Raw genomic sequence first — 24,188 nt, 5'->3', positions numbered from 1 at the left:
TTGCAGGAAAATCGGGTGAGAGGTCGTGAGTGGTCGTGAGTGGGTAATTACGGACTAGGGGGCAGGCCAGGCATTATGGGACTTGTAGTCTGAGCGGCCACTATGCCTTAAGGGAAATGGAGTGTCTGGAGTTTTAAAAATTGCCTCTCTCTATATATTTTAAATATTTTATTTATTTTTAGAGAGAGGGGAAAGGAAGGAGAAAGAGAGGGAGAGAGACATCAATCTGTGGTTACCTCTCACATGGCCCCCACTGGGGACCTGGCAACCCAGGCATGTGCCCTGATTGGGAATCGAACCAGTGACCCTCCAGTTCACAGCCCGTGCTTATGTATATTAATTATAGCTAAGAGTAGATAGAGGAGAGCCCCCACCACCACAAAGAGGAATTATCCTCTGGAGGTTAGGCCCCTTGTACTACAGGCTTCCCCTGCTAGATGAGTGTTCCAGAAACCCATCTGTATCAGTGTACCAGCTGGCGCTGCTGTGAGAGGCTGCGTTTGGCTTCCCCCAAGCTTTTTTGAAGACTCTTTAAACCCTTTGCCCATCACAGTGGGTGACTTATGAACGCACCTGCCCACACCATGCTGAGTGTTCAGAAATTTTTAACCAAAAAATGGCATGACGCCTGGTGCCCCATCCTTCCTATCTGCCCTATCTCCCCAGAGTGACTTTCCCTCCACCCCACCCCACTTTTTGAAAAAAGTCTTCAAAGGGAAACGTTTTGCTGATGTGGAGGAGGTGAACCAAAAAAACAGCAGGAGCACAAAAAGGCATAAAAATCCAGTTCAAAAACTGTTTTTTTTATTTTTTATTTTTAGAGAGAGGGGAAGGGAGGGAGAGAAACATCAATGTGTGGTTGCCTGTCATGCGTCCCCTACTGGGGACCTGATCTGCAACCAAAGTATGTGCCCTGACTGGGAATTGAACCAGCAACACTTTGGTTGCTGGTGGGCACTCAATCCACTGGGCCACACCAGCCAGGGAAAGTTCAAAACTGTTTTTGAGTGGTGGAAAAAAATTTTAATAGGTGTATTGCATCAAATGGAGAGCACTTTGAAGGTGACTAAAATTTAAACGTTAGAATAAATACATAATATTTTATAAATAAATTCAAGTTTTTTGGGTCCCTCCTTTCTTTCCCTCCCCTCCCCCTCTTCCCCTTCCTTCACCTTCCTTTTCTCTTTCTCCTGTTCCTCTCTCTCCCTTATTTCCATCTCTATCACCTCAGCCACAACCTGACAGCAGCCTAACCTCTCTTCTATTGTGGCGCCTGCCTGGCAAAACCTGAGCCTGGGTCAACCCAACAGTTACTCCTTTTGAAGTTTACTGTGGGCTGGGTGAGTTCTCTCCTTCCTTCCCATCTGCATTGAAATTTGCTTCTCTTTCCTATTTTTATTTATTTATTTAAAGATTTTATTTATTTATCTTTAAGGGGAAGGGAAGGAGAGAGGGAGAGAAATATCAATGTATGGTTGTCTCTTGTGTGTCCCCTGCTGGGAACTGGCCCGCAACCCAGGCATGTGCCCTGACTGGGAATATCGAACTGTGATCCTTTGATTCACAGGCCCAAGCTCAATCTACTGAGCTATACCAGCCAGGGCTCTTTCCTATTTTTAGAAACAGCAACAAATCTCCCTTTACAATCAAGTTTTTGGGAAGATTTTATAATCTTAGTCTCCACTTCGTCTTCCTTGCTGCCCAGGACTTACTACTGTTCAACAAATCACCGTAAAATAGCTCCTGCCCCCAGTACTACCCCAGTTAATGGTTGGTGTCATCAGGACACTAAACCCAATGGACATTTTTCAGTTTTTATCAGGCTTGACTTCCCAACAGTATTAGTCACTGTAGTGCACTCCTTCCTGGGAACTCTCTTCTTTGGTGTCTGTGATATGTCACTCTCCTGCTAGCCCAAGAGTAGGGTTGGCAGACTAATGGTCTCCATAAACATCCATTTCCTAATTCCTGGGTCCTGTGAATATGTTAGTTTACATGGCCAGTGGGAATTAAAGTTGCAGATGGGATTAAGGTCACTATTACACAGATTTTAAAAGACAGATTATCCTTTGGGTTCAATGTAATCACAAGGGACCTGAAAAGTGGAAAAGGGCCGTAGAACAAGCAAGTTAGAGGGAGGTGTGACTACAGAAGAAAGGTACAGTGGGATGCGACATTGCTGACTTTGAAGATGGAGGAGCAGGTCCTGAGCTAAAGAATGCATGTGGCCCCTAGAAGCAGGAAAGGGCAAAGAAATAAATTCTCCCTTAGATTCTCCAAAAAGGAACTGCTGACATCTTGGTTTTAGCCCTGTGAGACTACTGTCTGACTTCTGAACTATTGAACTGTAAGGCAATAAGCTCATGTGGAAAGAGGTTTCAGAGTGTTATGAATACCAGGACTTGGGAACCTTAGAGGACTTATTGCTGTTCAGCAAATCACCATAAAATTAATGGCATGAAGCAATAACAATTATTATTTTTTAAATATTTTTTATTTGTTTATTTTTTTAGAGAGAGGGGACGGGAAGGAGAAAGAGTGGGAGAGAAACATCAATGTGTGGTTGCCTCTCATTTGTCCCCTACTGGGGACCTGGCCTGCAACCCAGGCATGTGCCCTGACTGGGAATTGAACCGGCAACCCTTTGCTTCGCAGGCCCACGCTCAATCCACTGAGCTATACCAGCCAGGGGGCAATTATTATTTTTCTCATAGTTTTTATGGGTTATGAATTTGGGGAGAGAAGTGTGGCTGGGCAGTTCTGGCTCACATAATTGCAGTCAGATGTTAGCTAACAATGGAACAATGAGAGATTAAAGCAGCTGAGGGATAACCTAGCATAACTCTCTCTCTCTCTCTCTCTCTCTCTCTCTCTCTCTCTCTTTCTCCTTGTAGTCTCAGGATCTATCCTTGTATCCATATAGTCTCTCTGCAGGGGCTACTTTGGGCTTTTTTATAGCCTGGCAGCCCTCCAGGCTATCATAGCCAGCTTTCAAAATTGTCCTCAATGATTTCCACCTCCTGGTATCTCCTATACCACTGTATAGTCTTTTCCCACACTAAATAGGGCTGACCTGACCCAAGAGGGTAATAAAGGAATGACTATGTCACTTTTAAGGCTGTCACAGAGATATTGTGGCTCCCGTCTTGCTTCCTCTTAGATCACTCATTCTGAGGGAAGCCACCCACAGATAACAAGAACACTCAATTTCAATAGTCCAGAGAATAAATGTCTTTCGGTTTTTTAATATATTTTATTGATTATGCCATTACAGTTATCCTATTTCCCCCCTTCATTCCCTTCCACCCTGCATACCCCTCCCCCACCATTCCCCCCTCTTGTTTATGTCCATGTGTCACAAGTTCTTTAGATTCTATATTTCCCATACTAATCTTGCCCTCCGCCCTGTCTATTTTCTACCTACCATCTATGCTACTTATTCTCTGTACCTTCTCCCCCCTTCTCCTCCTCCCACTCCCCTGTTGCTAACCCTCCATGTGATCTCCATTTCTATGGTTCTACTCCTGGATCTAGCTGTCCTCTTAGTTTGCTTTTGTTTTAGATGTGGTTGTTAATAACTGTGAGTTTGCTGTCTTTAGATAAGTCTATTTTTAGATAAGTCTAAAGTCTAAGTCTAAGTCTTATCTTTTTTAGATAAGTCTAAGTCTCTTCTTTTTCTTAGATAAGTCCCTTTAACATTTCATATAATAAGGGCTTGGTGAGGATGAACTCCTCGAACTTGTCCTTATCTGAGAAGCACTTTATCTGTCCTTCCATTCTAAATGAAAGCTTTGCTGGATAGAGCAATCGTGGATATAGGTCCTTGCCTTTCATGACTTGGAATACTTCTTTCCAGCCCCTTCTTGCCTGTAAGGTCTCTTTTGAGAAATTAGCTGAAAGTCTTATGGGAACTCCTTTGTAGGTGACTGTCCTCTTATCTCTTGCTGCTTCTAGGATTCTCTCCTTCATTTTAATCTTGGCTAATGTAATGATGATGTGCCTTGGTGTGTTCCTTCTTGGGTCTAACTTCTTTGGGACTCTCTGGGCTTCCTGGACTTCTTGGTAGTCTATTTCCTTTGCCAGATTGGGGAAGTTCTCCTTTATTATTTGTTCAAATAAGTTTTCCACTTGTCGCTCTTCCTCTTCCCCCTCTGGTACCCCTATAATTCGGATGTTGGAATGTTTAAAGATGTCCTGGAGGTTCCTAAGCCTCTCCTCATTTTTTTTGAATTCTTGTTTCTTCATTCTTTTCTGCTTGGTCATGTTTTTCTTCCTTCTGGTCCACTCCATTAATTTGAGTCCCAGTTTTTTCCTTTCCATCACTATTGGTTTCCTGTGCATTTCCCTTCATTTCAATTAGTGTAGCCTTCATATATTCCTCTAATTTGTGACTAAAGCCAACCAGTTCTGTGAGCATCCTGATCACCAGTGTTTTGAACTGTGCATCTGATAGGTTGGCTATCTCTTGGTTGCTTAGAATTATTGGCTCTGGGGCTTTGAGTTGTTCTTGAGCCATAATGTTTTGGTCTGTTTGCTCCTGTTAGGTATGAAGGGCGGAGCCTTAGGTGTTCACCAGGGCAGGGCAACCCAGTTGCTGGGTTGTGACCCTGTATGCAGGGGCGGGGTGAGAGAGGGGCAGTAGCGGTCCCCTCTGCTGCTTCCCATAAGCCGCTGGGGCCTGCACGGTCTGTCTCACTGCTTGCTCCTTCACTTGGTTTATCTGCGCACAAATGTGTGACCACAGTCAGGCTGCCGCCTTGCACCCTCACTGGGTCTGCCTGGTCCTACCCCACACCTGGGATCTGTCAAACGCCACCTGTGCGCCTGGGTTGGTCTGGTCCATTTTTCCTGCGCAACCCCCCTCTGCCAGCTGCTGGCTCTGCCCCTCTTACTGGTCTGGCTGAATGGTTCGTTGTTGTTGGACTTTAGTATAGTTCAATTTTCTGTGTTTTGGTTGTGTTTTTGTTACTAAAACTTTGTTGTCTTTAAACTTGGTTGTGCAAGGAGGCACAGTGTTTTCACCTACACCTCCATCTTGGCTTGAAGTCTTCTTTCATTTTTTAAAAGTATTTTATTTATTTATTTTCAGAGAGGGGAAGGGAAGGAGAAAGAGAAACATCAATGTGTGGTTGCTTCTCATGTGTCCCCCACTGGGAACTGGCCTGCAACCCAGGCATGTGCCCTGACTGGGAATCGAACTGCAATCCTTTGCTTCACAGGCTGGTGCTCAATCCACTGAGTTACACCAGCCAGGCCTCATTTTTTTTAAACAAATGTTTATTAAGCACTGTTATGTGCCAGGATTAGGGGCTAGAGATAAATCAGTACAGCAGACAAATATTCATGCTCTGGTCTTAAATTTTATAAGAGGAGAAGAAAATGAGCAAAATAATAACTACATAAAGTATACAGTATGCTGGGGGTACTAAAAGCTACGGTTAAATAAAGCAGTCAGGGTGTGCTTCATTCAGTCGACATTTGGGCCAAAGCTTGAAGGACATGAGGGCATAAGCTATGTAAATATCTAGGGGGTGCTCCAAGTAGAATGAACAGCCCCTGAGAGGCTCCGAGGTGGATGGTGCCTGGTTTGTTTAAGGAACAACAGGGAGGCCAGTGTGGCTGGAGCCAGGGAGTGTGTATGTATGTGTGTGTGTGGTGGGGGCGGGGGTGGTGGTGAGAAACCAGAAGAAAGCAGGGATTGGTGGGCGGGCTTTCTGGGCCTCAGTTCTCTCCCTGTAAAATGACTAGAGTAATAGTACTTACCTCAGAGTGTTGTTATGAAGATAAAATTAGTATACATAAGGCTCTTAGAATAGTATTCTGGAGGGATCGTGGAGTGCATGTGCGTTCTCTGCCGCCAGGAGGCAGCAGCAGAGTGTTCGGATCGGCCGAGTGTTCGGACTCTTCAAGGCGGAGTCAAACTAGGTGAGGTCTGGCGCCTCCCCAAACTGTGGCAGCCACCGCCAGCGCCTGTACAGGTCCACACAGCGGCCACGTGAGCGCCGAGTTCTGGCGCACTGAAAGCACTTGGAGTTCCTGCGACTCTGCTCAGGCTGTCCTCCCGTCTGGAGCAACCTTTCCTCTCCCTTCTTCCATTGGCTCAAGCAGTGCCTGCTTCAGGAGCTGAGGGGACTCCTGGCTTTACTCCAGGGTATTAATGATTTGCTGCGAAAGAAAGGGTGGGGAGGGGTTAGAGGGCGAAGAGGAACTCCAGAGACTCAGGAAGGCCCTTCCTCACGGTCTTTGCGGATCTTCCCCCAGTTCCTCAGGCAGGCCAGCCCTGGCAAAGGGTCCTAACTCTGCTAAAAGTTCAAGACAGCCTTCCAGCTCCAAAGATATCACGTGCCTCATTTAAAAACTTTTTCTTTAAAAACTTTTTCTTTAAAAACTTAAATAAATTTTAAATTTTAAATTAAAAAATTTTTAAAGGTTTTATTTATAGAGATGGGAAGGGAGGAAGGGAAGGAGAGGAGAGAAACATCAATGTGTGGTTGCCTCTCAAGTGCCCTCTACTGGGAACCTGGCCCACACCTAAGTCATGCACATTGAGTGGGAATCCAACTGGTGACCCTTTGGTTCTCAGGCGGGCACTCAAACCACTGAGCCACACCAGACAGGGCTAATTAAAAAACTTATAAAATATTTATAAAATACAAAGTCATAGTAAAAAAAAACAATCAGTACAAGTACACACATACTGAAAAGTCTCTGATCATCTCTTGCTTGGAAAAAGTAATTATCTTTTCACTGGTTTCTCTGCCTTTGGTCTCCCTAATCCCACCCTCCTAATTACAGAGAGTTCTTACCTGGACAAGTTAAAAATTTTCCGTGGCTTTTTACTACTTCAGGACAAGTGCAGACACTTTTGCACTTTTTTTTACTACTTCAGGACAAGTGCAGACACCTGACTCTGGACACCCCATTCAGCTCCCTCCTCTCCTTCCCAATCTCCTTATGGCTGCAGCCATATCCTCAGACTATCCAGGTCTATCTCTATCTTGCCATCATGCCCTTCCCACACTAGCTCCCTTACCTGGCCATGGCCTACACACGCTGCACCCTATCTGATGCTCCCACAGTCTCCTGTGCAGCCATCATCACAGCTTATGACACAAACTGTTTTCAGGACAAGGAAATTTTTTGTTTGTTTTTAAAATTTGATTCAACATTCAATCTCCTCTCCTGGCACAGACAAGTCATCCAAACAGTGTTAGATGCAGGCATGAATAAATGAAAACGAATGAGAATACCTAATACACAGTGCTAATTCTGTGCCTCACATTGTTTCAGGCACATTACATATGTGAACCACACAACAACCCCAAGGTTGCTACATCCTCATTTTACCAATACAGCACTTAAAAGCATTGAGCAGTTTAAGTAACTTGCCCCAAATAGTAAGTGGCTGAGCTGGAGTTTGAACTAGGCAGTCTGATTTCCAATAAATAAACCAAGAACTGGAAGGAGAAAATCAGAGCTCAGGGAAGGAGTCCAGGTAGGGTTTGGTCAATGCTCTTTACACCTAAGGATCTTTTCGCCCTCTGGCGTTTCTCCCCCGGGGAGCCCACTTTATTAGATTACGAAACAGAAGGCCGAGGGGACCACAGGTAATTCCGGGGACCCTATGGAGGGAGCCGTGGTATTTATTTGGTGTTTCGGGAGTAGGGACAGAGCCAGGATGGGCTGACACCCGGGTTGCCAGTCCTCCACTCTAAACTACAACTCCCAGGAGGCACCGGACACCCCCCCCCCCAGCCCGCGTGACAGCGGCAGAGTGCACGGGCTGCTCCGCGAGCCCCGCCCTTCGATGCTAGGCGGTTCCGCTTGGACTACGGCGCGGGCTCCGGCCCCACGGTAAGTGGAGCAACAGGCGAAGACCCTGGACACGTAGGCTTCGCAGCGAGTGCTCGCAACCTCCGCCATTGTGTTGGACCACGGGAGTGCGCGGGATGCAGGGCTGGCATCTACCATATGGGGCGATCCAGGCCGAACCAAGCGATCTGCGGAGAGGGAACCCAGACCGGGACTCCAGTTCGCGGCTTTGATGCAGCTGGCCCTTGGGCGCACTATGCTCTGTGGAGCACACGCGCACGCCAGGCGGGTGTAGGGAGGTGAGAGGTTGCGGGTGTGCCTGGTGTGGAGATCCTGGCTAGGGGTCACCCCGCCCCCTGGACTAGGGTGCCTGGGCGAGGTTTTGAGCTGGACAGGTCTGAGGATCTTCGCTCTAGACCACCAAATAGAGCCTCAGATTGAAGAATAGAAGCTCCGGAAAGCGAGGTTGTCCAGGTTTGGACTGTGCATGTGTGTGTATATTTGGGGAGGTGGTTGAATGGGTTAGGGTTAGGGAGATTGCCCAAGGTCTTAGGATATATCAGTGCTTACGTGGAGAGATATTCAGGGGCTACGGACTCTATCCTTATAACTCTTCCTTTCCCCCATCCTGATAGATGGGAGCTGCTTCCTAGGGCTGAGCTTGTCAGCATCCTCCAACAGGCCTCGCTCCTAAAGTCAAGAGAAGAGCCCTTCCTTGCCTACCTACCCATACCTCCCTAACCCCGTTTGGGGGTCGCCTCCGTCTACCCAGCCCAACAAAGGAGCAGGACGATGATATTGGCGTCGGTTCTGGGAAGTGGCCCCAGGGGCGGTCCTCCACTCCGGCCCTTCCTTGGGTCTGCACTCTTGCTCCGGGCCCTCTCCACATCAGCCACCGATACTCACCATGCCGAGATGGCAAGGGAGCGCTCCAAGACCGTTACCTCCTTTTACAACCAGTCTGCCATTGATGTGGCAGCAGAGAAGGTGGGCAGCTGGGGCAGCGAGGCCCGGGTCCGCAGCTGGAGTGGGTGTCCAGGGAAGGGGTGGAGCTAATATGGCAGGGCAAAGTACTGGAGATCCGGTGCTCAAGCCCCATCTGCCCCTCCAGCCCTCAGTCCGCCTCACTCCCACCATGATGCTCTATTCTGGCCGCTCTCAGGATGGAAGCCACCTTCTGGTAAGATACCTGCTCATTGTTTTTCTGTTGGTCTCTGGAGCTCTGGCCCAGCCACTCAGACCCAGACCCTGCCTTCTACCTTTTTTTCTTCTAGAAAAGTGCTCGGTACTTGCAGCAAGAGTTGCCAGTGAGGATTGCTCACCGCATCAAGGGCTTCCGTAGCCTTCCTTTCATCATTGGCTGCAACCCCACCATACTACATGTGGTAAGGTGACCTGTGTAGGGGGACATGGGTTTCCCTAGTAGAGGGGACGGTAGATCAGAGGGCCTACCACCCAAGGGGCAAATGGGGCAACGGGCCTAGAGCGGCAGAGACTTGCCAGCCAAAAGATTTCAGGATTGATCATAGAGGACTCAGACCCAACCCTTCAGAGGCCAAGGCTGCGTATTCATGGAGGCTTGAAACCACCCCATGGTGGTTTGAACCTAGTCAATTGGGGTGGTGGCAGTCCCCTTGGGTTGACATAGGTAGTTATTCTCTACCGAGGGCCCACAGCATCTTTGTGAATTCTGACACCTCTTCCTTGCAGCACGAGCTGTACATCCGTGCCTTCCAGAAGCTGACAGACTTCCCTCCGGTGAGGGCTGGGCCAGGACAGGGTGAGGGGTTGAGAGATCAGGGCTGAATTGTCCATGCTTATGACTCTGGCCCACAGATCAAGGACCAGACGGATGAGGCCCAATACTGCCAGCTGGTGCGTCAGCTGCTGGACGACCACAAAGACGTGGTGACCCTCTTAGCTGAGGGCCTACGTGAAAGCCGGAAGCACATACAGGTCTGCGGCAGTGCAGTGGGTCCTGTTGGGGGGCCTGGGAAGGACATAGCATTTCTGAGGCCCTACTGTTTATAGGATGAGAAGCTTGTCCGCTACTTCTTGGATAAGACACTGACCTCTAGGCTTGGGATCCGCATGTTGGCCACACATCATCTAGCACTGCATGAGGACAAGGTGGGGTGCTGGGACCTGAGACCCACCCGGGAATGTCAAATGTGGCAGAGAGGACTGAGCCAGGGGCCCATTGGGCTGGGGGCCTGGGCAAGGACCTGGGGAGGGGCTTGGGACCACTTCAGCAGGCCAGAGGTTGCAAGCACTTGGTGACTCAAGTGCGGGTGGAGGGCTGCGTCGTCCTGACCTTCTTTCTCCTGCCAGCCTGACTTTGTCGGCATCATCTGCACTCGCCTCTCACCAAAGAAGATTATTGAAAAGTGGGTGGACTTTGCCAGGTGAGGCTAGAACAGCTCAGCAGGAGTGGGGGGTGGATGTCTTTGTCCAGGGAAGGCTTGGCTCTGAGCCCTTGCCTGGGGTACGGTCTGGATAGGGTTTCTCAACCATGGCACTATTAACACTTTGGGTTAGAAATTTTTATTTTGTGAGGGATTGTCCTGTGCTTGTTAGAATGTTTAGAAGGATACCTGATGTCTATAGTATTCCCCAGTTGTGACAAAAATGTCTTAATTTCCCTGGGTGGGGGGGCCAGGCATGAAGAAGGAAGCACCTCCAGTTGAGAACCACTGGTCTAGGTCTGAACCCTTGCTCCTATCCACAGACGTTTGTGTGAGCACAAGTATGGCAATGCCCCCCGGGTCCGCATCAATGGACATGTGGCTGCCCGATTCCCCTTTATCCCTATGCCGCTGGACTACATCCTGCCCGAGCTGCTCAAGAATGCCATGAGGTGGGCTTGTTGGATATGTTGAAAGAGGTCAGATAGGAACTGGAGTGAGGCTGGGATACCACCACCTACTACTGGTCTTTCTCCCCCATATAGAGCCACAATGGAGAGTCACCTAGACACTCCCTACAATGTTCCAGATGTGGTTATTACCATTGCCAACAATGATATTGATCTCATCATCAGGTTTGCCCAGAGTGGGAGTTGGGTTGGGGTGGACAAGGGGTTCCAGGCTATATGACTTGATATATGACCTCAAGCCAGTACCAGTCCCACTCTGTGAGACTTGGTCACTGGTCAAACAAGCTATTCTGTGGTCCTGAGACTGCCATGAGCTGGATAAGAATGAGTCTGGGGCCAGCTGCAGGTTCCAGGGCCCCGTTCTTATTAGCACCTGAGGGGCCTAGAATGGGAAAAGAGGAGTAGCCAGTCTATGATGCTGGGCTGAGAATAAGTGTGAAATCCTGTGAGAAGGTATTAGCAGCCAGTGGCGCAGGCAGATGTGAGGATAGAGAAATGCAGCTTAAAAGAAACCAAGGTCCAAGGGTCTAGGTGGACCTTGCCGCCTTTGGGTAGAAGGGACAGGGTGATACTGTCTGTCTGGGAGGTAGTGAGCACCCCTATCAAGCTGAGCCAAGCTCATATTATTGACATTCTGCCAGGATTTCAGACAGAGGCGGGGGAATCGCTCACAAAGACCTGGATCGGGTTATGGACTACCACTTCACTACAGCTGAGTCCAGCACCCAGGATCCCCGGATCAACCCACTCTTTGGCCACTTGGACATGCACAGTGGTGGCCAGCCAGGACCCATGCATGGGTGAGACCCCACCTGGCCATTGTGGAGGGGTGTGGGGCTCTAGTAGACTTAAGCCTCTGAATCCCCTATCCTGTTCCCTACCCCTGCCTCAGCTTTGGCTTCGGGCTGCCCACATCACGGGCCTACGCAGAGTACCTTGGTGGTTCCCTTCAGCTGCAGTCCCTGCAGGGCATTGGCACAGATGTCTATCTGCGGCTCCGTCATATCGATGGCCGGGAAGAAAGCTTCCGCATCTGACCCCACTGCCCTTGGCTTGCTCACCTGCCAAGCTTGGGCCATACACCCTACCAGGACCTTCTGGGAAGACAGGGTGTCACTCTGCTCCACACACTGCTGCATCTTGGGTCTTAGGACCCCAGACAGATGGACTTACATGGAGCCTGGTGCCAACCTCCTCAATAGGGTCCACTGCTTCCTTGTCTCCAGGTCTTGGAGAGAGGAAGTGGGGACCCTTGAGGCCTCCAGCACCAGCTTCATCTTTCTCATTCCTGGGGAACCCTGTTTTGACCTGCTGTTTGTTATTAAAGTTCACATTTTGAATGCCCTCTTGAACCCTGTGTGGGGAGGGCAGGTGAGCTTTTGTTTCTGATCCCATTCAGGTTTCCTGGGCCCTTGGGTGCAACTAATTCGTACTCAGTCTCTTGATTGTCCTGACAGCCTGGCAGACCAGCGGTAGAATTGGCCTCAAGTCTCTTGCACATTTGATTTGGTGGGAGTGGGGGAGACTCTGTCAGTTTGTGCAAAGACCTTTCATTCATTTCATTTAACAAATGTGTCTGCTTCCCAGACAACGTCGACCCAGCTTCAGACCTCAGTTCCGACTCTTTCCTTCTTGGCAGTCACAGGAGGTAAAGGTCATCAGACTGGGCAACCTCCTAAGCCACCTGATTCCTGAGCCCGAGTAAGGTTAAACATACTGCCCACCACCTGTGCCTATTGCCTCCAAGGAAAGGAACACTCCAGATTGTACCCTGGCATGCCCCAACGATGGTGGGGCTCTGGGAGGGAGGGCAAAAGGGCTCCACAAAGCAGTGGGGCCTTCCTGCCCATCTTGCCAGGGAAAGAGAAGAAAGGTCCAAGAGCCTGCTTGGCGGGACTGCTGACGGAGGTGGGGGATCGAGGGAGACAGGAAACCAGGGACTTGCCGGGCTGAAAATTCTGCTGGCTACAGTGCAGGTGGGTGAGGCTGGGGAGTTAAGCAGCAGCAGTCAGGGTGTAGGGCCTTGACTGTACAGCCAAGGATCACAGGCTTTATCCTGGAGGCAACAGGGATCCATGCATGTGTTTCAAGCTAGGAAAGGATGTATCAGGCTGGGTTCCCTAGAAGCAGACCCTGAGATGGAGACTTGCATCCAAGTGATTTGTTGAGGAATGTTCCTGGAAGGGAGTAGGCGAAGCAGGAAAGGGAAGGGCAGGAAGCCAGGCAAGGTTCTCAGACAAAAGTCCAGAGCCAGTCAGTTCTTCCACAGAGGGCTAAGCTTCTTAGCTCTCTCCACAGACTAAGCTCCACAGACACTGGATAATGTCTGTGTTGGAAGGTACTTGAAACAGTTTTCAGCTATCTCAGGCAAAACACCTCTTAGCCAGAGGGGCAGTTCACCAAAGAATGGTGCCGCATTTTGAAAGCACATAGAATATAATCTGGGCACACAGAAGCATGGAAAAGAGATCCCAGGAGATCGGTGTGCAACATCTACAGTTCTTGGAGCAAGGGCAGATTTGCACATTAGAACTACCACTGGTGGCTGGTGGATATGAGGGAGAGCAGTGAGGAGGTCAGTGGAGGGACCCTAATCAGGGATTTATAAAGCCTAAAGTAATTCTTAACTATCCCTATTTGAAGATACCAGGTGAAGTAAAAAGTTAGGCACCAGAACCCTGGGCAGAAAGAATAACAATCTTGAAGATGGGGCGGGGTGGAGAATGGGAGAAAACATTTCTATTTAAATTTTGTATCCCTTCTGTTATTTAATAACTGCCTGGCATTTACTGCCCCTCCTCTCAAGCTCCATTTCCCCAAAGTCAAGTTACCAGCACTTAAACTGCCAACCTCCAGAAAGATCTAACTCAGATACTTCTTTTCTTTAAAAAAAAAAAAATTACGGAGAGGAGATGGGACGAAGACAGGAAAAGAAACATCATTGTGTGAGAATGAAAAGAGTCACCTCTCACATACCCCCAACCAGGGACCTGGCTCACAGCCAGGCATATGCCCTGATCAGCAATACAAACTGGCAAACCTCTCTGCTCACAGGCTGGTGCTAAATCCACTGAGCCACACTAGCCAGGGCTCTTCTTTTTTTTTAAAGATTCTTCGGAGAGAGGGAGAGAAATACTGATGAGCAAGGGAAATATTAATGGGTTGCCTCTTGCACACCCCCATCAGGAAACTAGGCTTGAAACCAAGGCGTGTGCTCTGACCAGGAATCAACTGGGGACCTTTCACCTATCCCTGAGATGCCTTACCAACTGAGCTACATGGGTCAGGGTGGATATTTCTTCATCTGTAACCCCTGAGTGCCATTCTCAGGCCCTGAGCATTTCACCACTCTTAGAATTGTTTGTTTGGGTCTAATAACCAAATTATAAATAATAAAAAAGATTCAGAGAGTGGCCAAAAGGAATGTATAGAGAATCTACCCTGTCTGGCACTGTGCAGTGCACCTGCTTTATAAACATACATAAGAGGTATTACACAGTTTAACCCTCACCAATGCTCTGAGAATGGACGCTTGTACAACTTACCCAGAGTTGGGTCAGAACTCAGGATTCCAAACTCGCTAAGCCCAAGACTTTTCCATTATGTCCACTGCCTCTGGCTAGTTTCTGTTCAGAGGATGTCTAGTTTGGGGGTCCTGGTCCATTCTTTAGAAAGGCTTGATTCTGTTAGTGAGTTATTGGCTGTCCCTGGACAGTTCCTGCTTCCCCTACCCCAACTGTATCCTTTAACCGCCCTGACCAAGGAAGGCCTTTTCTTCAATATTCAAAAAAGGGAAGACCGGTATAAAGTTGGCGAAAGTGGTTAGTGTTAATTTCAGGCCCACAGACCTAAAATCCGACAGCCAAGGAGCTCCGGATGTTCTGGCTCCGCCTGGTTAAAGTGGAAACAGCGCCCCCTGAGAACTGGCACGTCTTGGCTTCCTCAGGCACTAGGGCCTTTAGAAAGATCAAGCTGAATCATAACATCAGGAAAGTCCTCTCTCCAATTCTAGGGCGCAGCCATTCTTCCATCGGGAAAGAAAGGAACTCTAGGGCAATTGGCAATTATACTTCAAGCTTGTCCCGACACCGCGGAGACGGCCACCCCAACCAATGGGAATTTGCCACATAACAGACCCCACCCCTAAGCTGGCTGCGGCCTCCGCTGCAACACGCAGACCCGGAGCCAAATGCGCTGCGCGGCGCTGGATTCTGGCGTCATTTCCACTACAGTGATGGCGGCCCAGGGAGTAGCCGCTGCGGTTGCAGCGGCGACTTCAGGGGTCGCCGGGGAGGGCGAGCCCGGGCCCGGGGAGAATGCGGCGGTTGAGGGGACCGCTCCGTCCCCGGGTCGGATCTCTCCGCAGACCCCGGCGCGCGGCGAGCCGGAAGTCACCGTGGAGATCGGAGAGACTTACCTATGCAGACGGCCTGACAGCACCTGGCGTGAGGGCGGAGTCCGGGGCCGGAGGAGGGGTGTTCACTGGGCGGGGTCCGGGCAGAGAGGGCTCTGTGAGGTGCTGGGAATAGTGAGGGGCGGAGCTTGGGGAAAGAACGCTGAGTTTCGGGACTACGACTAGCCCCGCCAGTCAGGGGTTTGTCACCAAATTCTTATATTTATTGAGCTCCCATTCCACTTCCCTTGCCCAATCTAGGCTTCATTCTTTTGTTAACCGTGCTTCCTTACTAGTCTTTCCTCTCTGCGACTTCCCCTTCCACTTGTCCCCTACAGCAGCTCGCGGAGAGGACCTTCTTCCCTTCCCCTCTCCTCCCCTCCCCACCCCTCCAAAATTACGTAGAATGGCATTCATCCTTGTGACCCCTCTGGTTTCTTGCCACCCCTAGCAAAGGCCATTACCAGACAGGACCACGCTATACCCTTCGAATATCTTTTGCTGCCGGTGCCCCTGCATGGAATGCCCTTTCTTCCATTTCTCCCTGTTCATCTGCCCAGCTCCTTACTCATCCGTTTAACACCGAATCCCCCTGTGATGCCATTCCTGATTCCCTTCAGGCAAAGTGAATCATTCCCTTCTGTGTGTTTCTGCAATATTCATACCTCAGCTGTGGTATGTAACATTCTTGTCATTGTCTGTCTGTGTCCTCCCCTGTCAACTGCTGGAGGTCAGGAGTGCTTATGATTCATTGCCATGTCCTCTGTATCCAGCAACAACACAGCATCGGACCAGACATGCAGTGGTTGCCAACTGCGTGATCTGCTAGTTGTCAGTCACTCTACTAAAAACTTGAGAGGCATTTGAAGTCGGCGCTATTATCTCTTATTTTACAGATGAAGAAACTGAGGCTCAGAAAGTTGAAATAACTTGCTCAGTTAAAAGAGCTAGGAAATAGGGAGCTGGAATTATATATAAACCCTGATGTCTGACTCCAGAACCAGCCCTCATGACCGCTGAGCAAATAAACAACTAAATATAGTAAGCCAAGCATTGAATTTGAGTCAGGTTTAAGCTCAGTTAAGTATTAGCTCTTACCACTTTTTAAATCTGCAAGGTTACCACTTTTTAAATCTTACCTGGGTAAGCCTCAGTTTTCTAAAATGTAAAATAAGGATAACAGTCCCAACGTGGTGTACCTCACAGGCAGTGATTGCATTGAATGGCAGGTGGGGACAGGTGAGGTTAGCTTAAATGTGAAATCTGGAAACAGCTTCTCAGTGTTCCAGCTCTGCCTTCCTGATGATCCTAGCCTTTGTCCTTCACAGATTCTGCTGAAGTGATCCAGTCTCGAGTGAATGATCAGGAAGGCCGAGAGGAATTCTATGTACACTATGTGGGCTGTGAGTGACTTGGGGTATTTGGGCCTGGGCGGGGGAGAAGTGTAGAAGAGCAGCACCCTCATGGCATATCCTCACAGTTAACCGGCGACTAGACGAATGGGTAGACAAGAACCGGCTGGCGCTGACCAAGACAGTGAAGGATGCTGTCCAGAAGAACTCAGAGAAGTACCTGAGTGAGCTCGCTGAGCAGCCTGAGCGCAAGATCACTCGAAACCAAAAGCGCAAGCATGATGAGATCAACCACGTGCAGAAGGTCTGGGCTCTCTCCCCTTCCCCACAGCCCTATTAGGCTCAGCTGCCTCTGTCAACTCCTCTGGGTCCCTGTGCCAGAACCACAACAGCTGCCATTTCTTAAGCTCCTGTGGTGTGTCAGAGACTTTACCTACCTCTTCTCCTGTACTCTTTCCAGATGAGAAAACTGAGGGTCAGAGAGGGCAAAGGCTTGGCTGCAGTCTCACAGCAAGGAAGTGGCACGGCTGGTACTGGAACTCAGGCCTCCTGAACCAATAGCCTGTTTTGTCTCCTATTAGTTGTGCCATGTTAGACAAGCCAACTTTCAGTTCAAAGGGAAGGAAGAGAGTGAATGATAATTGGGCATTTGCTATTGCTCAGAACTGTGTTGAGTACTGTATGTGTAAAAACTCATTAAATCCTCCCTAACGGTTCAATACCATGGGGTAAAAGTAGGTTTACAGTTGTTTATGTGGAAAATAATGCAATAATTAATAAATAATAATACATTCTGTTTTACATACAACCAGAAACTACCCCCCCACCCCATATATATTTTTTGTAGATGAGAAACAGGCTCAGAGAGATTAGGTAATATACCTAAGGTCACACAGCTATTAAAAGGATGGGCTGGAAATAGAATAATAATGGCAAACATTTATTGGCTCGTGACCCAAAGTCTATAAAGGAGGTACAGATAGGTTTAGAGGCCCAGGCAGGAATTAGATTTGCCGTTGCCCTACTTCAGGGCACAAATCCTTAACCGTGACTTTGACAGATCCTAGTGACTCAGGCCACTTGTTTCCAAAACCTGGATTCTTTTCATCAAGCTGCCTATCTCTGGTGGGTTACTTTTCTCCCACTCTGAGCTTCAGTTTCTTGATTTGTAAAATGGGGAATGGAAGAGAACTGGATTTATTGAGCTCTCAAGGCACACAGACATTCATTAGTTTTGGCTAATGCAGTTTCTTCTAAGTGCTCATGTGCTTTGCAGCAAAGCGTTTCACCTGCGGCACAGCTGTTAATAGATTACCAAGTTAGTTCAGTGAGTTGTGACCAGCATTTGAATTTTCAAAATGGAAGAAAAAAATAGGATAAACTAGAAGAAATCGTCATGTATTGCACTTTATTAAAGGTAAGTATTATTTTGAGAAGTTATTTTACATGCAAATACATGTATGAATATACATGAACATTAATTTACAGCGTTAACTGCTCTTCCTACTGTGGTTCGTGATTAAAACAACATTTGAAAAACCCTTCAAGGTCTAGGACAGCACCGTCCAACTGAATGTCCTGTGATACATGGAAATGTTTTATGTCTGTATTGTCCATTAGAGTAGCCAGTAGCTACATATGGCTATTAAGAACTTGAAATGTGTTTAGTGTACCGAGAATTAAATTTTATTTATTTAATGGCTAGTGGCTACTCATTGGACAGCACAAATCTAGGTTCTCTCAGTTCCTCAACGCATTTGCACTGGCCAGTTAAGTCTTGGTGGTGGGTCTGTGCTCTGGCAGGCAGCCCGGCAGGTGACAATGGGCCTGTGGTAATAAAATCAAAGAATATGAATATTTGTGGAGTTAAAGGTAGCAAGATTCTTCAGAAGCTAATTAAAGTTTAATTCTAAATAAATGGCATTGTAGCTCTTTCATGCATTTGCTGCAGAGGATTGTGTTTTGTGAGCGTTGGGAAATGTGTTTTAAAGTGGTATGTGAGGAGGAAAATCTTTCTTTCCTCATCTTTACAGGGGTTAGACTTGGGAGTTGGGTATACCAAGGGTCTATGCCCAGCTGTGCTCAGGACCTTTTCTGTGACCTCGGGCAAGTGACCTTACCTCTTTGCGCCTCAGTTTCCTCTTTTGTGTAGTGTAGATAATGAGCAATCTTGTCTATGGCTTATTGTGAGGACTGAATGAAATAATGCCTGTGGAGTGCTTGGCACTTGGGATAATGGCAGGTAGCTCATGCCCAAGGGCAAATGACCTCACCTCTCTCTGCCTGTTTACTTCTCCATAAAATAGAAATGATTACTGTATATATAATGCCATATAGGCAAAGTGCTTTGTGGAAGGGGCTTCTGAGTAAAACATTGGCTCCTTTCTGCCTTCTCAGCTAGAGGATAAGGCTACTGTCTACTCTGGCATAGGTTGTAGGCCTTCTTGGGTCCCCACTTCATTGTCAGGCTGTGCTTACTTCCTCCTACGGAGTCTGGTCTAGGAACGGGATGTGCTGTGTGTGGGACATAACTCTTAGTCTCTTTCTAAGAACGTGGGAAATAGGGGAAGCCAGGTGGGGCAGTTAGAGGTTATTGTCAGTCGCTGTGTTCCTGACTTGGAAAGGGGAGGGTATATTCTGCATCAGAAGAATCCAGTCAGGCCTCCTAGAGGGGATGGGAGTGATGCTGAGCCTTGAGGGACAGGAAACAGCATAGTAAAAACAGTTATAACCTGATTGCTTACAGAGTTCTGCCTTATCACACAGTCACCTGGTTCACCCTCTGTCCTAGGTTGAGTAAGCGTTTTCTGGCAGCAGTAGGATGAGAAAGGGTGTTGAGGTGGAAGGGACTTTATGTGCAAAGGCACAAAGCCTGGAAAAAGAAGTGTTGGTAGCAGTGTAGGTTTGAAGGGGCTGAGGCTGGACTGGGAATGTAAGGAGACCCAGTCAACTGTCCAGACCTGAGATGGTGTCAGTGGCTATTTGGAGTAGGACAGAGAAGAGAATTCCAGAAAGGGACTGATTCCAAAATTTCAAGAAAGTAGAATTGACAGGACTTGGCCATTAATTGAATACCAGACTGAGAGAGGCAGGAATCTTAAGACAGGTCCATTATTGTAGGGACCTGGTCTCAGGTATTTGGACTGAGGGTGATGCTCCTGTTGAGATTGGAGCCCAGGAGGAGGAACAGGTTTATATGGAGGAAAGAATGAGTTCTTTTGTGAACACTTTGAGTCTGATATGCCTGTGAGAGGGAACTCTGGGAGCAGTCCCATGGGCAGGCAGCTCCTTGGGTGTGCAGGAACGAGGTCCAGGCATATTGAGGAGTCAGCAGCAGTTTCTGCTATGAGTGTGGAAGACAAGATCTATTATTTCACGTCTCACAGATTTGGCCGAGCTGGATTTATTCCATTGTAAAGCTGAAGCTCTTAACAACCAAAGGACTATAACCAGGTCCCCTGATCCTAGTCCCGCTTGTCTGGCAAAAGGCCCAGACTTGGGCATCAGGGGTGTCTGGGACACATGGGTGGTCAGGCAGACAGGGAAAGAGCTTGGATAGGCCACTTTCAGAGCCACGTAAAACAAGTTAGCTAGTCCTGTAGTTATTGTCATGCAGGATGTGGAGGTTTGGAAGATGGATGGGAAGCACTGTGGGCTCTGGGATAGGGGAAGGACGTCCTGACCACCGTTTCTATTCACCTCTGTCCACTGCTCTTTTCTTGCCCAGACCTATGCAGAGATGGACCCCACAACAGCGGCCTTGGAGAAGGAACATGAGGCTGTAAGTAGGGCAGGGATTCTGTCTGCAGGGGTCCCCCCCCCCCCCACTGCCCCGCTTTCTTTGCTTTGACTGAGCCATCCACTGCCCTCCACAGATCACCAAGGTGAAGTATGTGGACAAGATCCACATTGGGAACTATGAAATCGATGCTTGGTACTTCTCACCATTTCCTGAAGACTATGGGAAACAGCCCAAGCTCTGGCTCTGCGAGTACTGCCTCAAGTACATGAAGTATGAGAAGAGCTACCGCTTCCACCTGGTAAGACCACTGGGAGGGTGCTCAGCCTGCAGCGCTGGGAGACAGAGATGGTTTCAGAGGAGTGGAGGACAAGGAAGAGCTGATTCCTGCCTGGCTCTGTTTTTGCTGGAGTGACGTAGGCCAACTTGCCCCTCTGCAGACCTGTTTCCTCCTCTGCGCAATGAGGACAGTAATCCCTACTCTTACACCTTCCTTGGGTCCCTTGCCCTTCACCACAGTGTATCAAAGCCAGCCCGGTGCCAGTTTCCTCAGTGCAAAAGCAGAAGCAAGCACAGTCCCCAGGCGATAGGACTGGAAGGTGTGGACAGATGGGAGGCGTTGGTACACAGGAGCTGCCAGTGTGGGGGCCTCTCAGCACCCATGCAGCAGGGTGTTTCTCAAAGGGTGGAATCTGAGGAAACTGTATACAGTTTAGGAAACACTGTTGTCATGGGTCAGAGCCCTCTGGAGTCCTCTAGAGTCAAACTGACCCTGACTCGTGTCTTCTAGCTGTGTGATGTTCAAGCCAGTTACCTAGCCCCTCTGTGCCTTGGTTTCTTCATCTGTAAAACAAGCTCCGTTCCTCAGGTGGTTGGGAGGATTACTTGATGTGGGTCAAGTGCTGAGCCCAGGATCTACTTACAGGGAAACAGAGCAGAGATTTGCTGTAAGCTACACTGGGCAGGATGAAGGGCAGCTGGCAGAGAACCTCAGGGTCTAAAGCCTCTGTCTCTCTCCATCTCCGTCCCCAGGGCCAGTGTCAGTGGCGGCAACCGCCAGGAAAAGAGATCTATCGCAAGAGCAATATCTCTGTGTATGAAGTGGATGGCAAAGACCACAAGGTGAGCTGGGTGACCAAGGTACTTTGTTGGGGGCAGAGGGATTTGGCAGAGCACTGGCATCTCCTGGACAGTGTTCCCTGCCATCAAAGGATGGAGGCCAGCCTTAGGGTAAACAGCCCACCAGCAAAGGCCCAAGGGATTATGCTTAGCCTGTTCCTTGGCCTGTGGCTGGTGCATAGTAAACACCTGGGCTTTGATGCCAGCCTTGGGGTTGGTTTTTCTTCTTTAACTGAGGACTTTTCTCTGATGGGGTAGTTTAGGTTTGGGCAGTTCTGGAACCCGGAATGGAGATTGTTATGCTCGAGGCTGTTTCTGGAAGGGCTTTCTCTTTCTGCCTAAAGAAAAGGTTTGTTTTTCCCTGGGAGGGACCTGCTTTATGTAAGATTTCCTGCCAGAGAGCTCTGTGGCTGTGATGGCTGACTTCCTTGTTCCTGGTAAAAAGACTTTAATGGGGCAGGGTGGGGCATTTGGGATCTGCTTTACTGTTATCGAGAACCTGGACTTTGCCTGGTCAGTCTGGGAAGGTGTCATCAAATGTCCCCATTTCCTGTGGAAGGTGAGTTAAGGGTAAGATGAAGAGGGCAGGCTACTGAGTGTCTCCTGGCTTCACGTCACCCTGTCACTTCCCAGCTGACCTTAGACAAGTTACTTAATATTGTTTGTTCCTATTTCCTCATCTATAAGACAGGAGTCATGATAATATTTACCTAATCAGGTTGTTAGTGGAATAACTGAGATAGCAGTATTACATACTTAGCATGGTGCCTGGCATCAAGTAGGTGCTTAGTAATGGGCCTTTGTTATTACTGGTGACCTGTCAGTCAGCCTTGTGATAAATACGATGGGGAAGGAATATCCACTGTGAGCGTGGCCCTTATCCACTGCTCTGCCTTTTTGACTATCAGCGGGGAGGGGCAGGAAGGGCCCTAGCAGGAGGCAGCGGTATTTTCGCGGGCTCTGCCCTCTGCCAGCTTTGAGGTCTCAGGCAAGCACTTTCCCTCTCAGAGCCTCAGTCTTCTTTTAAGTAAACAGGACTAGCCGTGATGGGCTTACACTGTTGTTGGGTCTAATGAGAGTGAATACAGAAGGTGTCATACACCAGAGGGACCCTTGAGGGACCGGCCCACAGGGTGCCATGAAGCCGGCTATAAAGTCCCATTGTTCCTCCTGACGGTCTCTGCCCTGGGTGGGTGTCTGGGCCTACAGCAGGTGCGTCTCAGTGACGAGTGTGGCCTAGTGGGCAGACTGTTCAGGCTTTGGAGTCAGGCCGCAGGGCATTCGGCAAATATTTAACAAGTACCTAGTTTCATGCTTAGCCTTGTGTTAGGTGCTGGGGACATAGCCTTGAACAACACAAGTTTGAACTGAGCAGATCCACTCGCATGTGGAAATCCTGTGTACTGTTCTGGTGGGGAGCCACTTCTCACCAGCCTGGTACTTGCAGAGCAGGGTGGCAACTCCTGCCCAAGCCTCAGTGGGCTCATTGTACTTGCTTCTGAGCCTGCTTCCACCACTTCCCTCAGATTTACTGTCAGAATCTGTGTTTGCTGGCCAAGCTCTTCCTGGACCACAAGACATTGTACTTCGACGTGGAGCCCTTCGTCTTTTACATCTTGACCGAGGTGGACCGGCAGGGGGCCCACATTGTTGGCTACTTCTCTAAGGTATTGGGTCAGGAAGCCACGGTTGAGGGAGGGCAGTGAGTATGAGCTGGAGGAGGGGCTGCGCTTCCCCAGAGGCCCCAACCTCTCCCCCATGCAGGAGAAAGAGTCTCCCGATGGAAACAATGTGGCCTGCATCCTGACCCTGCCTCCCTACCAGCGCCGTGGCTACGGGAAGTTCCTCATTGCTTTCAGTGAGTAGCTCCTGTTGTGTCCAGGAAGGGGCACCCGTGGTGGGGTTAGAGTGCCAGGTGGGGCTGGGTTTGCAGGGCCCTCATTTCTCCCACTGCCAGGTTATGAGCTATCCAAGCTAGAGAGCACAGTAGGCTCCCCTGAGAAGCCGCTATCTGACCTGGGCAAGCTCAGCTACCGCAGTTACTGGTCTTGGGTCCTGCTGGAGATTCTGCGTGACTTCCGGGGCACACTGTCCATCAAGGACCTTAGGTGAGGACCCTGGTCCCCAACTCTGTCCCGGGCGTGCTGTCCATCAAGGACCTCGTGAAGGAGGTTTCCTGGAATTCTCCAAGAGGGAAGGGTTCTTCTAAGATTGGCCATGATCTTGTCTCCTTGTCCCCTTTGCTGTCCCAGCCAGACCCCACAAGGGAACTCTCCCAGCATCTGCTCCAATCCCTTTCTGCAGCCAGATGACCAGCATCACCCAGAATGACATCATCAGCACACTACAGTCCCTCAACATGGTCAAGTACTGGAAAGGCCAGCATGTCATATGTGTCACACCCAAGCTGGTGGAGGAACACCTCAAAAGTGCTCAGTATAAAAAACCACCCATAACAGGTGAGTGGGGGGCTATGAGGGTGTGCGGTGGCAGGTAGGTGTTAAGAACTACCGGGAGCCACAGCTTCCTTTTTGCTGTCACATGATCCTAAACCAAACCAGTCCGACCTGTTCCCAGGGCTGAAGCCTGGGGCAGGCTACTCATGCCTGGGCCTCCCTGCCCCCTCCCCAGGACTCAGTCTGCCCTTGTTCTCATCTAGAAGCAAAACCTGGCCCTGGCCCAGAGGCCCAGCCTTGCTTCTCATGCCTCTTCTCCCCACAGTGGACTCTGTGTGCCTCAAGTGGGCACCCCCCAAGCACAAGCAAGTCAAACTTTCCAAGAAGTGAGTGACCTGTGTCCCAGCTGCTGGACCCACACCTCCTTGGCCCCTCGCCTGTAAATATGTACAGCCTGGTGTACCATTTTTTTAAAAATAAAGTAAGTTCTGCCAGCAGCTCT

General features: G+C 49.2%; 2 protein-coding genes across 8 annotated transcripts; both read left to right on the top strand.

The window, feature by feature from the left end:
* Window positions 1-7,763: 7,763 nt before the first annotated feature.
* On the top strand, window positions 7,764-12,039 carry BCKDK (branched chain keto acid dehydrogenase kinase). 4 transcript variants are annotated; one of them, XM_037134364.2, is made up of 12 exons: window positions 7,764-7,854; window positions 8,448-8,799; window positions 8,924-8,992; window positions 9,087-9,197; window positions 9,523-9,570; window positions 9,649-9,768; window positions 9,844-9,942; window positions 10,144-10,217; window positions 10,541-10,669; window positions 10,763-10,852; window positions 11,329-11,487; window positions 11,580-12,039. In XM_037134364.2, exons 2-12 carry the CDS (start codon window positions 8,605-8,607, stop codon window positions 11,722-11,724), a joined length of 1,239 nt encoding a protein of 412 aa, XP_036990259.1. In that variant the 5' UTR covers window positions 7,764-7,854; window positions 8,448-8,604; the 3' UTR covers window positions 11,725-12,039. The 4 variants fall into 4 exon arrangements, with proteins under 4 accessions (XP_036990259.1, XP_036990258.1, XP_036990261.1 ...); XM_037134363.2 differs by having other exon boundaries at window positions 7,793-8,111; XM_037134365.2 differs by lacking the exon at window positions 7,764-7,854 and adding an exon at window positions 8,118-8,286.
* Window positions 12,040-14,889: 2,850 nt separating this feature from the next.
* KAT8 (lysine acetyltransferase 8) lies at window positions 14,890-24,183 on the top strand. 4 transcript variants are annotated; one of them, XM_037134327.2, is made up of 11 exons: window positions 14,891-15,132; window positions 16,409-16,483; window positions 16,561-16,736; window positions 20,160-20,213; window positions 20,308-20,472; window positions 21,204-21,293; window positions 22,817-22,957; window positions 23,055-23,148; window positions 23,248-23,398; window positions 23,595-23,749; window positions 24,012-24,183. In XM_037134327.2, exons 1-11 carry the CDS (start codon window positions 14,922-14,924, stop codon window positions 24,074-24,076), a joined length of 1,377 nt encoding a protein of 458 aa, XP_036990222.1. In that variant the 5' UTR covers window positions 14,891-14,921; the 3' UTR covers window positions 24,077-24,183. The 4 variants fall into 4 exon arrangements, with proteins under 4 accessions (XP_036990223.1, XP_036990224.1, XP_036990222.1 ...); XM_037134326.2 differs by having other exon boundaries at window positions 23,547-23,749; XM_037134328.2 differs by lacking the exon at window positions 23,248-23,398 and having other exon boundaries at window positions 14,890-15,132; window positions 23,543-23,749.
* Window positions 24,184-24,188: the final 5 nt, after the last annotated feature.

The sequence above is a fragment of the Artibeus jamaicensis genome, unplaced genomic scaffold (genome assembly GCF_021234435.1).
Source record: "Artibeus jamaicensis isolate MK-2021 breed Jamaican fruit bat unplaced genomic scaffold, CSHL_Jam_final contig_700, whole genome shotgun sequence".
Taxonomy (NCBI): domain Eukaryota; kingdom Metazoa; phylum Chordata; class Mammalia; order Chiroptera; family Phyllostomidae; genus Artibeus; species Artibeus jamaicensis.
This window is presented reverse-complemented; position numbering and strand designations above follow the sequence as displayed.